Source organism: Pleurodeles waltl, chromosome 12 (assembly GCF_031143425.1).
Source record: "Pleurodeles waltl isolate 20211129_DDA chromosome 12, aPleWal1.hap1.20221129, whole genome shotgun sequence".
Lineage (NCBI taxonomy): Eukaryota > Metazoa > Chordata > Amphibia > Caudata > Salamandridae > Pleurodeles > Pleurodeles waltl.
Genome location: NC_090451.1, coordinates 544,503,293 through 544,517,324, shown reverse-complemented (window position 1 = coordinate 544,517,324; position 14,032 = coordinate 544,503,293). Strand labels below are relative to the sequence as shown.

The following is a 14,032-nucleotide window of genomic DNA, read 5'->3' as shown; positions in this document are numbered from 1 at the left end:
GCATGCAGGGGTACTGCTCAAGAAAAATCTCCAGATCCAGACTGACGCTTGGGGAAAATTCTAATGTAAGGAATCTGCAACTAGAATATGTCTCTACCAGATAAGGCGTTACTGAAGGTAAGTAGCTTGTTCATTAATGTCAACTTACAATGAAAAAGGTACTTCATGTGAAAAAGAAATACAATATGAAAGTAGTTTTGGCCTGATGTGCATCACACAAAGTAACCCTAATTATCTTGCTTCGTTTCAACATTACTACAGAGGTTTGCCCCCCCAACACTTTCATTTTAATATGTAGAACGCCTTGATATAAGGCTTTTGAGGGTCCTACCTTTTAAAATATTGATAGACTTTACAGAGTGATAAGCAGATAGTTGAAGAAACCTTCAAAGTCATGTTCTTCTTTCACCTTACCTTGTGGAGTGTGTTATTGGTTTAAGCTACAAATGCTCACACTTTGATTTCTGACAAACAAAAATACACTTTTGCATGATAGAGAAAATAAATTACATGTAGTTTTTAGAAACCATTATTGTCTTTTCATTCTTCTTTATGGTTTACTTTCATCTAACAGATTACTTTCCATGATACCTGTTAAACCTGATAGCCTTAGGATGGTCATCCCCCAACTTTTTGCCTGCCTCCCTGAATTTTCTGGCCCTGTTTTTGCTGGTTTTAGGACTGCGCAGTTTACCACTGCTGTCCAGAGCTAAAGTGCATACGCTCTCTCCCCTAAACATGGTATCATTGGTTCTTACCCAATTGGCATATTTAATTTACCTGTAGGTCCCTAGTAAAGCGCACTACGTGTGCCCAGGACCTGTAAATTAAATGCTGCTGTGGGCCTGCAGCACTGCTTGTGCCACCCACATACGTAGCCCCTTAACCATGTCTCAGGCTTTCCATTGCTAAGCCTTAAAATCCCCTTTTTCTACACACAAGTCAACTCTAAGGTAGGCCCACGGTAGCCCAGAGGGCAGGTTACTATGTAGAAAAAAGGCAGGACATGTACTGATGTATTTTACATGTCCTGGTAGTGAAAAAATCATACATTAATTTTCCATTACTGTGAGGCCTGCCCCTCTCATAGACTAGCATTAGAACTACACTCATATACTTTTAAGAGGTAGATTCTGATCTGGAAGGAGTAGTCCTGTCATGTTTAGTATTGCCAGAATGGTAATAGAAAATCCTGTTTACTGGTGAAGTTGGATTTAATATTATTATTTTAGAAATGCCACTTTTAGAAAGTGGGCATTTCTCTGCACTTACTCCCATCTGTGCCTTACAGCCCTGTCTCCAATCCACATCTGGTCTTTGCTGGTTGACAGCTTCCCTTGTGCATTCCACCCAGACAGCCATAAACACAAGACACTCAGTCACATCTGCATTCATCTGCATACTGAATGGGTCTCCCTGGGCAGGAATGGTAGAGAGGCTCTCTCTTACATTTCAAATGCCAGTGGCCTGCCCTCACACAAAGGACTGATAACCCCCTACAGGGATCCCAGCAGACAGGACAAGATTGAAAAGGGAACTTGTGCACTTCAAAACCACTCTTTGAAGTTCCCCCACTTCAAAGGCATTTTTGGTATATAAACTGGGTCTCTGACCCCACCAAATCAGACACTTCTGGATCTACACCTGAACTCTGTCAGGGGAGCAGCCTGGCTGCCCAAAGGACTCATCTTGAGAAAGACTGCTGCCCTGCTGTTGCCCTGCTGCCCTCTGACTGTGCTGGAATGACTCTGCCTTCCCCAAATGTGCTCTCTGAGGGCTTGGATTGACCTTGTCTCCTGTTCTGAAGTGTCAAGGACAACAAAGACTTCATCTACTAGCTTTTAGCTAGTTTTATGACTTCAGAGATGCCAGGAACGACTTCAGTGACGCCAATACCGATGCCGCAGCCTGCTCCCGCTCCATGGACATCGCTGCATGCAACGACTGCAGCCTGCAATGCAAGTCCGACGTTGCTGCGGCACTGCTGATGTCACGCAGTATCATCACGACACTGAAGTGCTGCTTATTTTTAACATAGATTGCTTTTTTACTTTTCTTTCTCTGCAAATTGAGAGACTTTTTTAAAGTGAACTAAGGGCCAGATTTACAAAGAGTTCAAGCAACGTAATGCAGCAAGTAACTTTGCTGCACTGCATTATGTGAACGAAAGAGAGCAGAACTGCAACATTTCTATTAAGAAGAGGTGCAGCTCTGCTCTCTCCCTGCACTGGAGCACTTTGGCAGCTATGCACCAACGCAAGCACCAACGCAGGTACGCTTGCAAAATAGTGCAAGGGTCTCTGCGTTGTGATCAGCATACTTTTTGTGCAGTTAGGGAGTCCCTTCCTGTAAACAAACTATGCTTTGTAGGTGTGCTGTAGAATGTAGCACACATACAGAGAGAAAAAAAACGAGGAGAAAAGAAAACATTTGTCATTGTTAAACTTGCCTGGGGGAGACACTGGATTTTATTGTATATCCTTAATAGGGATTTGCTTCAAAACCCATGGGTGATTGCATGGGAGCATTCATGCAACCCACATGGAACGCCCCCTTGACACAAAATTTTGCAAGGCTGCATTGTATTACTTTTGGTTACAATCCAATGCAAATCACTATTTGTGTTGGATTATATATCCCACCAGTAGACTTTGCATTGGATCTGCATTAAAAAAGTCAGGCAATCCAGATGTAAAGTCATTGTAAATCTGAGCCTCAGTGACAGTGTTGCTGGGGTAGAGTAAGTGTGAAAGGAAAGGCTGTAGGATGTCAATGCTTTTCCTAACAGATTTGTCAGTATCTCAAAATGAACTGTACAAATATTTCAAAATAGAGGAAAACACAAGTGAAGCAGATTATTTTCAAATTCTGAAGTGTGATGGAAATGTATTTGCCTCAAGGGTGATCCAAAATGCACAAACAGCTACATTCTACACCCTTGCCACTCTCTTGCTGAAAGAGCTTTGCTCGTTCTCTATGCTTGTCCTTTGTCTGCTCTATGACTTCAGTGGGAACCCTACACAGAAAACCGTTCCAGCACCACTGGTCCTGCTCACTTCGGACACCAGTGAGTAAAGTGTGACTAGGCATTAGAAATATTTTAAACCAGCTAAAAAATGGCGGCCTAGTAGGAGTACAACAAAGTGAGTCCTTGATGCCAAGTTGCGAGCCTGGTACCCCTCCCGGGACACACTTCTGAATGAGGAACACACGAATGAATGAGCTGCGCGCGTCAGTCAGGAGCGGGAAATGGCAGTAAATCCAGTCAGAGAGCAGGCACTATCCACTGCCCCGCACCACCACCCACGCCACAATACACTCAGCCGCTGTGAGTAGATGCAGTGGATTAGCAGGTTAACGCACCTGTCCAAGTGTGTGAACCCTGCGGTCATAGTTTGGAAACGGGGCTCCGCTTTTCATCGGTCTGTCCTGTGTGTACAAGCACGTCAGAGTTGGTCAATTAACCACCTGTTATTTAAGCTTCTGGCAAACGGCGCATGTTATAGAAAACAATGTATTGTTTCCCTTTTACGCGCGGGTCCGGCCTCTCTATTCTTCGCTGTGCTGCCAAGGGGAGCAGCAGTGAAAGCCGCCTGAGTAGGAAATGAAAGCTTTTTAATCTGGTTTAAGAGGCGCTGCTGCAGGAGGGAGGCAGGCTCAGGGGGAGGGGTCAGGCTATTCCATGGAGGCTCGGGAGCGCGTTTTTTCTGCCTGAATATTAGCCGAGGAGCTGCGCTGGGCTCCCATCAGCTACTGCATGCGAGGCTGCAGCCGGGGAGGCAGGCACTGGGGCGGCCCGGGTGAAGCGCACAGGACGGCCGGCTCTGCGGAGGAGGCGCTGCGGCCACGGAGGGCGCTGGAAAGTTTGCAGCTCTCAGGAGAGCAGGGCTGATCTGGGACCCCGAGGAGAGCCGCTTCCAGGACCCAGAGGGACAGGAGGTGCTCTTGAGGGACGGATAGTCTCCCCCTGGGCTACGAGGGGCCGGAGACGCTTCTGAGGAACAGGAGGTGATCCCGGGGCTACGAGGGACGGGAGGCGCTTCTGAGGGACGGAGAATCTCTCCCTGGGCTTCGGGGGACAGGAGGTGGTCTCTAGGGACAAGAGGCGCTCACCAGCCCACGGGGACAGCGGTGAGAAGTGCTGTGGCAAGGCGAACCCTGCCAGCCTGCCCCAGGATGGGATCCGGGCTCTGTTGGAGACGCCGTCTCTGGTGGCTGCTGCCGCTGGTCCTGCACCTGGGTGAGTGTTGTAGGCTCTTGGTGTAACCCCCACCTCACTTCCGGTGCCCGGGGAGAGGAGCGTGTGTGTCCCGCAGCAGTGCGGCCCGGACCCAGCCTTCTGCCATACTCGCCCTGTCAGCATCTCTCCGAGCATAATCACTCGTGACACCTCTGTCACTCTTTCAGGATCTCTCTTCTATCTGGATCTCTCTGTGTTTATTTTACGCTCTCTCGTGTTCATTCTGCTATATGTCACTCTCTGAATAACTCTATCACTCTTGTTCTCTCTTTCGCAGCTCTGTCTCTCCCTAGCACCCTCTCTGCATTTATGCCACCCTCTCATTATCTCCCTCTGACCTCGCCATCACCCTCAGTACCTCTCTTTCACTCTTTCCTGAGCTCTCTCATCTGTGTGACTTTGTATCTCTGACCCTCTGCATTTCTCTTTCACTTTTAGTCACTCTCTCTCCCTCATCTATATGGCTGTGTCCCTCTGCATGTCACTGTATATCCACCTCTCTCTCTTTTACTCACAATGTCTCTGTCCTCCACTCTCAGGATGTCTGCCATCTGTATTGTTCAGTATCGATGCCAGTCTCTGCATCTCTATCTCTCCTTTCCGTATCTCTGTCCATATCCTGTCTACCCTCCTCCACAGCCCTCTACCTTCACTCCCTCTTAGTATCTCTCTTCCCTTCTCTTGTCTCTCTGCCCCTCTCACCTCTCACTGCATCCCTCCCTCTCCTTCACCCCCTCACCCTCCTAATCCTTTACTCCTCAGTAGCCGTCCACCCTCTCTCTTTTTCCCTCCCGTCCTGTTAACTCACAGTATCTCCAGCTGGCCATCTCTGTCTCTCTAGCACACACAGACTGTCTCTGTTCACACACAGTCAGTCTCTCTCTCTCTCTCTCTCTCTCTCTCTCTCTCTCTCTCTCTCTATATATATATATATATATATATATATATATATATATATATATATATATATATTCTGTAGCCCCCTCCTACGCTGTGTTTCATCTATTCCTTGACAGATTATCCCTCTGTCTCTCCATTTGGTAGCTCTCATTCACCCCGCACCTGTTTGGTCCTTCGCTCCCTCTCTGTGCACGGACACATTCCCTCACTCTGCTTGCTGTAACCCTTTCCCCCTCCCCTCCCCCTTGTCCCGTTAACTCACAGTATCTCCAGCTGCCCATCTCTGTCTATGTGAGACACACACAGTCCCTCTGTTCACACACACTCTCTCTGTTCACACTCAGACTCTGGGGCTCATTACGACTTTGGTGGGTGGCGAAGGCTCCCTGCCAAAGTCCCGTATCGGGCTTGCTGTCTATGTGGCTGACCCTCCGTGGGCCCTATTACGAGTTTCCTGCTGGGTCGTCGGGTGGAAACAGCGTTTCCACCTGCCGGCCCAGCGGGAAACTCACCTCAACATTGACGCCGGCTCGTAATTGAGCCGGCGGCAATGCTGCGGTGCGTCAGGTGCAAGGGCAACCATCGCACTTTTCAATGCCCATACTTCGGGCAGTGAAAAGCACGACGGGCTGTCCATGGGAGGCCCTGCACTGCCCAGCCAAGTGCATGGACCCCAACACCCCCTTTCTGCCTGCCTCTGCAGGGCGGTCTGACTGCCATGCAAAGGATTGCAGAAAGGGGACTCATAATCCGGAGAGCTGCCCTGGTGGATTACGACTGCCGAGTCTGCCAGGCTGTTAACTGGCGGCAACCTGGCAGTGTCGGCGGTCGGACCGTTGGGGCTCCGCCATGGTCGTAATGTGGCAGTCAGACCGGCACCTATCTCTATGCTCTATCCTCAATGAGGGCCTCTGTCTCTTTTCACACACAGACACACTCTCTATGTCTCTCTTCACACATAGACTTCCTCTCTCTGTTCACACACAGACTCGCCCCGCACCTGTCTGTTCCTTGTGTCCCTCTCTGCACCCAGACACATCTCACTCTGCTTGCTGTAACACTTTCCCTCCACTCTCTCATGCTTTGGTATCTCACACTCTCCTACTCTCATCTCACTCTCTCCTACTCTCATCTCACTCTCTCCTACTCTCATCTCACCCTCTCCTGCTCTATCATCTTACCCTCTCCTGCTCCATCAACTCACCCTCTCCTGCTCCATCATCTCATTCTCTCCTGCCCTATCATCTCTCTTTAGCCTTCTCAATCATCTCACTCTTTCCTGCTCAAGCATCTCACTCTCTCCTACTCTATCATCTCAGTTTCTCCTGCTTTATCAGCTCATTCTCTCCTGCTCTATCACCTCACTCTCTTCTACTCCAGCATCTCACTCTCTCCTGCTCAATCATCTCATTGTCTCCTGCTCTAGCATCTCACCCTCTCCTGCTCTAGCATCTCACCCTCTCCTGCTCTATCATCTCTCTGTCCCGCTCTAGCATCTCACTTTCTCCTGCTCTAGCATCTCACTCTCTCCCGTTCTAGCATCTCACTCTCTCCTACTCCATCATCTCACTCTCTCCTGCTCTAGCATTGTAGCTTCCACAGCTCAGGTACTTGATCGTTTCCAGTTCTGCCCCTTACTTTCCCCAGCTTTACCATCTACCATTTACCCCTTACAGCTGTATTATCTCACCCTCCCAGTTCTGTTCTCGCCCACTCCAGCTCTCAGATCACACTTTCACTGTCTTTATTATCTCACCTCTCCAGCACTACCGTTTCATTCTTCAGAGCTCTACCATGTCACCCACACCAACCCCCTTTCCACCACCAGCTCGATCACCTAGAGCTGCCATGTCACTTGCTCCATCTCTGCCATCTCCTTCTATCTGTATAATCTCACTACACTCTACCATCTCTCACCTCCCAGCTCAGTTGCTATTTATTTTAACAGCCTTTTTTAGGGAGTTCATACACAGGGGCGGGGGTGGTGTTCTTGGCGCCAGGGAAAAAAGAAGCGCTGCTGAAATAACTCGCCCTCTGAAGCTCTGCCGTCTCACTCTTAAACTTTGCCATCTCTTCTTTACCATATGACACTCTCCGCCTCTATCATCTCACTGTTTCCAGCTCTATCATCTCAACCTCTCCAGCTCCATCATTTCACTGTCACCAGCTCTATCATTTCACCCTCTCTAGCTCCATCATCTCACTGTCACCAGATCAATCATTTCACCCTCTCTAGCTCTATCCTCTCACTTTCACCAGCTCTGCTAGCTCCCTGTCACTAGCTCTATCATCTAGCAATCACAGGTTTTACCATCTAACTCTTTCCAACTCAATCATCTCACTTTCTCCAGCAGTCCCATCGCACTCCCACGGCCAAACATACACCACACCTAGCTCTTATTCTCAGTCTTCGCAGCGCCATTGTCCCACTTTCTACGGTACTGTCATCTCCCTCCCTCCAGCTCCCCCATCTCCCTCCAGCTCTCTCATTACACTCTCAAAGCTCTATCATTTTACCCTCTCCAGCTCTGTCACCAGCTCTATCATTTCACCCTCTCCAGCTCTATCACCTCACTGTCACCAGCTCTATCATTTCACCCTCCCAGCTCTAACATCTCACTGTCACCATCTCTATCATTTCACCTTCCTAGCTCTATCATCTCATTGTCACCAACTCTATAATTTCACCCTCTCTAGCTCGATCCTCTCACTTTCACCAGTTCTATAATTTCATCATCTCCAGCTCTATCATCTCACTGTCACCAGCTCTATCATTTCACCCTCTCTAGCTCTATCCGCTCACTGTCACTAGCTCTATCATTTCACGCTCTCTAGCTCTATAATCTCACTGTCACCAGCTCTATCATTTCACCCTCTCCAGCTCTATCATCTCACTGTCACCATCTCTATCATTTCACCTTCTCTAGCTCTATCATCTCACTATCACCAGCTCTATCATTTCACCCTCTCCAGCTCTATCATTTCACCCTCTCCAGCTCTATCATTTCACCCTCTCCAGCTCTATCATTTCACCCTCTCCAGCTCTATCATTTCACCCTCTCCAGCTCTATCATTTCACCCTCTCCAGCTCTATCATCTCACTGTCACCAGCTCTATCATTTTACCCTCTCTAGCTCTATCCTCTCACTTTCACCAGCTCTATCATTTCACCCTCTCCAGCTCTATCATTTCACCCTCTCCAGCTCTATCATTTCACCCTCTCCAGCTCTACCATTTCATCATCTCCAGCTCTATCATCTCACTGTCACCAGCTCTATCATCTCACTGTCACCAGCTCTATCATTTCACCCTCTCTAGCTCTATCATCTCACTGTCACCAGCTCTATCATTTCACCCTCTCCAGCTCTATCATCTCACTGTAACCAGCTCTATCATTTCACCCTCTCTAGCTCTATCCTCTCACTTTCACCAGCTCTGCTAGCTCCCTGTCACTAGCTCTATCATCTAGCAATCACAGGTTTTACCATCTAACTCTTTCCAACTCAGTCATCTCACTTTCTCCAGCAGTCCCATCGCACTCCCACGGCCAAACATACACCACACCTAGCTCTTATTCTCAGTCTTCGCAGCGCCATTGTCCCACTTTCTACGGTACTGTCATCTCCCTCCCTCCAGCTCCCCCATCTCCCTCCAGCTCTCTCATTACACTCTCTCAAGCTCTTTCATCTCACTCCCTCCATCTCTCCCACCAGCTTTCTCATTACACAATCTCAAGCTATTTCATTTCACCCTCTCCAGCTCTCTCATCTTTCTCTCTAGCTGTCTCATCACACTCTATCCTACTCTCTCCAGCTCTCTCATCTTTCTCTCTAGCTGTCTCATCACACTCTATCCAACTCTCTCCAGCTCTCTTATCTATCTTTCTCCAGCACTCTCATGACACTCTATACAGCTCTCTCTCTTCAGCTCTCTCATCTCTCTACACAGCTCTCTCCATCAGTCTCATCTCAATCTCTTCAGCTCTCTCATATCAGTTTCTCCAGCTCTCAGCTCTCTGTCTAGCTCTCTCATCACCCTGTAGACAGCTCCATCCAGCTCTCTTATTTCACTCTCTCCTGCTCTCTAATCTCCTTCTCTCTAGCCCTCTCATCACACTCTATACAGCTCTCTCCTACTCTCTCATCTCACTTTCTCCAGCTCTCTCATTTTACTCAGTGCTATCCTCTCTCTCTTGAGTTGTATGGACCCTCTCTTCCTGTGGAGTGCTTCCATCTCGCTCCAGTGCTATCATCTCTCTCTCCACTACTATCCTCTTTCTCTCCAGTAGTATGACCCCACACTACCTTTTGACATTTGTCGCCCCCCACTGAATCATTGGAATTCAGGGACTCTCACTGAATCAATGTTAGAATCCGAGGACCCCCAATGAGTCATTACTGGAAGCAGGGGACACCGGCCACAGCAATTTTGTGCATTGGAACCTCAAACAATACATAAAAATATAGAAACAAGCATTCATCAAACAAATACACAAATTATTATTTTTATTTAATTCACACAAAAAAAATCACAATTTTTATTTTGCTAGGAAACTTGGAATTCTTCTAAATTCAACTGAGATTATTCATCATCTATACTAAATTCTGCTCAATGCACTTGCGCTGCTCCCGCTAATCAATGAGAGGGTTAGAACTTAGAACCTGATTTAGATCTTGGCGGACGAGTTACTCCATCACAGCGGTGACCGATATACGTCCACTAAAATATAAATCCAATAGGATATAATGGAATTTATGTTTGGGCAGATGGGAAATCCGTCCCCGTTGTGACAGAGTAACTCAGCCGCCAAGATCTAAATCAGGCCCTTAATTTTAGCTTCCAATTTCAAATTCTTTCACATATACAAAATGTTTTATTTTTTTCAGTTTTACACTTTGCTTCTTTATTTATATGTACATTATAATTCTGGTAACATTATTTAATTTTCATGGAGTCATGGACCCCTTCAGCGGGCAGCGTAGACTCCAAGGGGGTGCAGATTGCAGGTTAAAGACTGCTGCTCTACAGCGCCTCCTTCTCGCTTCAGTGCAGTCATCTCTCTGGACAGTGATACAATCGCTGGGTTCACATATATATAATCTCTCTCTCTCCACTGCTAACATCTCACTCCAGTGCAACCAACTCTCTCTCAAGTGCCATCACCCCCCCCTCCAGTGCTCTCACTTATCTTTGTTATCTGTCTTTGCAGCTTTCTCCACTGCAATCATCTCTCTCCTCCTTTCCAGTGCTTTCATTTGTCTTCCTTTCCAGTGTTATCACATCTCCCTCCATCTCGAATGCTGCTACTTCTCTCCCTAATGCTATTATTTCCTTCTCTTTTAAGCACTATGATCTTTCTCTCCCTAGAGTTGTTATTCTCTGTTGAGTTGTATCACTTTTCTCTCTCCAGCTTTGTCATCTTTCTCCCTCCAGTGGTATCATTTCACCATCCAGTGCCCTCATCTCTCTCTCTGGGGCTGTTTTCTCTCTCCACTGCTATCATCCCTCTCTATACAGTGTTATCACCTCTCTCTCTCCTGCTATCATCTCTCTCCATTGCCACCATCTTTTGCTCCAGTACTATCATTTCTCTCTCCTTTGCCAACATCTCCCTTTCCAGTATTCTTATATCTCTCACTGCCATAATCTCACCCTCTAGTGCTGTCACCTTTCTCCAGTACTAATATCTCTCTCTCTCTCCCCAGTGCTATCATCTCTCTGTCTCACCAGCACCATTCTCTCTATCTCTCCCTCTCCTGTGCTCGTTCTCTTGTCAGTGCTACCACATCTACAGGGCTGTACTTGCAACCCAAAGCAGCCCTGGCAAATTTCATCAGACCAGCCCCAGAGGGGGCACAACAAGCGAGCCTGACAACTTTAGTGGGGTTTGGGGCGTTCTCCCTGCCATTAAATTGTGGGGAAAAATAGCAAAAACTGCATTCTACACCACATTTTTCATTACATATTCAACTGTATTAGTTTTTAAAGCATAGTAAATGATGACCTTATTGTGTACCAGAATATGCCAGTCTTCATTGGTACTCTTCAGTGATTCCCTCACCATCACACCCTAACAGTGCCTCTCATCTCTGCATAGCCCCTCTTTCACATGTATTTCATTTGTTTTATAGCGCCTATCTTAGGAGCATAGGGTGTTGGAGCACTTTTCATCTCACCACTCCTGAATCATACGTGTAAATCAGTGTACAGAAAACGTTACATAAAACCAAAAGGGCTACAAGGTGTAAGATTCACGTCATCCATACTAGTTGGCATTTTTAAGAGTGCTTCGTCTGAGGAAGCATAAACTCAGGATTCGGAACGTACATTGTGGTTAGGGTTGATTTTACTGATAACAATTTATTTCAACCCAAACAAACCCTCTTTAGCAAAATTAGGATAGTCAACGCCTGGGAAAAACATAATTTTGTAACCTGTACCATGCAGTTTGCATGCAGCTATATTTAATGGCAGATCATAGCTCACTGTGCTGTCTTATGGTTATAACTTATGAACTGCACAGTCACAATAGGTTCCCTGTGACAAAAGCAGCATCCCACTGAGCATTGCACGTACAATACTGTTCTGTGATCTGCATAGTACAGTTGTTTGCAGCAGACATATTAACCCTATGCGCTACTTTTGATGAGTAAAAACTGCCACTAGACAAAACTGATCTCTCTCCAGCAGGTACATTAACCAGCAGTCATCATGGCACTTTTATTGCCTGAAAAGTGTTGGATATACAAGGAACTCTGCAGTGCTTTTAAAACTGCTGCACTGCTACAAAACCCTCACCCCTGCAACAAAAGTGCCCCCCCCACCCTTCTAACCTCCCTGGGGCCGGTCCAGCCTTGCATATCTCTCCAGTACTATTCATTCTCATTCTCATTCTCTCTCTCTCTCTCTCTCTCTCTCTCTCTCTCTCTCTCTCTCTCTCTCTCTCTCTCTCTCTCTCTCTCTCTCTCTCTCTCTCTCTCTCTCTCTCTCTCTCTCTCTCTCTCTCTCTCTCTCTCTCTCTCTCTCTCTCTCTCTCTCTCTCTCTCTCGTGCTGTCATCTGTCTGCCTCGCGAGTACTATTTTCTCTCTCTCTCTCCGGTGCTGTTATAACTCTCTCTTCAGTTTCTCTCACTCTCCATTGATATCAATTTTGTCTCCCTCTCTAGCGCAGTCATCTCTTTCTTTGGTTCTCACATCTCTCTCTCTCTCTCTTCTGTATTATCATCTCTCCCTCCATGCAATCATATCTGCCTCCAGTGCTATAACCTCGTGATTTCTCTGCTATCATCTTTCTTACTCCAGTGCTATCATCTCTCTCTCCAGTGCTGCTATATCTCACTCAAGTTTTCCCACCTCCTTCACCCTCGCCAGTGCTATCACTTCTCCCTCTCCACTAATGTTATCTCTCTCCCTCTCTAGTGCTCACATCTCCTTTAACTGTATAATCATCTCTCTGTCCTGTGCAGCAAGACACCTCTCTAGTTCTATCATCTCTCTCGGTGCTCGCTATTAAATGCATTAACCTCACTCCCACCCGTTCTACCTTCCATCATACTCACGCCCATTGGCTAAATCCACACTTACACCCGAGCCCACTTCCAGATATGCGTAAGCCCTGAAGAAGCGTGCTTCTAGTGACCCGAAACATGTAGCACATGCATCAGCATTACTTGTTGCATTGGAAATCGTTTCACTGTACCGGATATTTGCTTTTCGGAGAAACGTGCAATCACACGGATAATATATCTTCTTTATTTGCAGCTCTAATTACCATGACATTGGAAGCTCTAATTCATTGATTCACCCTCTCGTGCTGTCTGTAATGTTGATTATTATGGATCATCTGAATGGATACATATTGGCAATAATGGAGTTTTAAGACTACGTAATCAGAAGAAATATTGATTAGAGATAGCAGGAGCTAACCAGCGCTTTTCTTTTATTATTTTTTAATCTTTTTACAGTACATCCCCATCCTGTTGTCACATTCTTTGTAGTTCTTCGGTCACTCTATTCTCGCTTTCTCTTTTGCTTCATAATTTTCCTTTGTTCTGCCCCCCGCACGTGCTTGTTCTACCAACCTACCTCCCATTTTACTATCATGTTGCCTCTCACTTTATCTTTCACTTCCCCTCTCCTTATACCCTTTACCTTTCCTCTGCACTATCCTTCCAATATCTATTCTCTCCCCCCTCACTTTCTCCGCTCTCCCTCCCTCACCTTCTTTGGCCCTCGTCCCTTCCCCCTCTTGTCCCTTCTTGCCTCTGTCTGCTCTCCCGTTCTCTTGTCCCTCTTCTCTCGCTCCTCCCCTCTCTGCGTCTCCCGTTCTCACTCCCTCCCTCAGTACTCCAGGTAGCATCTCATAGCGAACCCCAGGACTCGGCTTCATCCCCCTCTTCGGCTGCCGGGTCCCCCCGACTCTCCTTTTCCAAATCCCCGTTGGCCACTTGAACTAATAACTTATCACGAACGTACTGATGGCCTAAGGCCTGACACCGGGTGCCAGTGCATGTTCTGTCTGTTCCATCGGGACACCTCTGTCACCCTATTCCTCATCTTGGGGCGCGCTCAACCACCTCACCCCCCTCTCTCTACACTTGTTCTGCCCCACATCTTCGGTCAAGCTCCCGCGTGGCGGAAACTCCCGTCCCACGTGGTGACTTCGTGACCTCTGCTCCTCTCAGCCACTTCCCCGCTATCCGGTCTTCTGCTTTGGACACTGTATTTTAGTTGCAGTTTAGTAGCGCCAGCCTGGCCCAAGGACATTGGAGCACTTGACATAAGCACCAGATTACATTACACGTTTTAAAGTGTGGGCAGATGAAGTGATTTTCCCAGAATCGCCGGAAGTTGAGCCGAGGCCAGGACTCCAACCAGACTCCCCAGTTTCAA

General features: G+C 47.2%; 1 protein-coding gene across 1 annotated transcript in view; it reads left to right on the top strand.

The window, feature by feature from the left end:
- The first annotated feature begins 3,617 nt into the window (after positions 1–3,617).
- Positions 3,618–14,032, top strand: part of NRN1L (neuritin 1 like) — a 423,331-nt gene continuing 412,916 nt past the window's right edge. Inside the window, exon 1 of the mRNA XM_069217584.1 lies at positions 3,618–4,240. Within this exon, the coding sequence (XP_069073685.1) occupies positions 4,177–4,240 (64 nt within the window). The 5' untranslated portion in view covers positions 3,618–4,176. The remainder of the gene's footprint in view (positions 4,241–14,032) is intronic.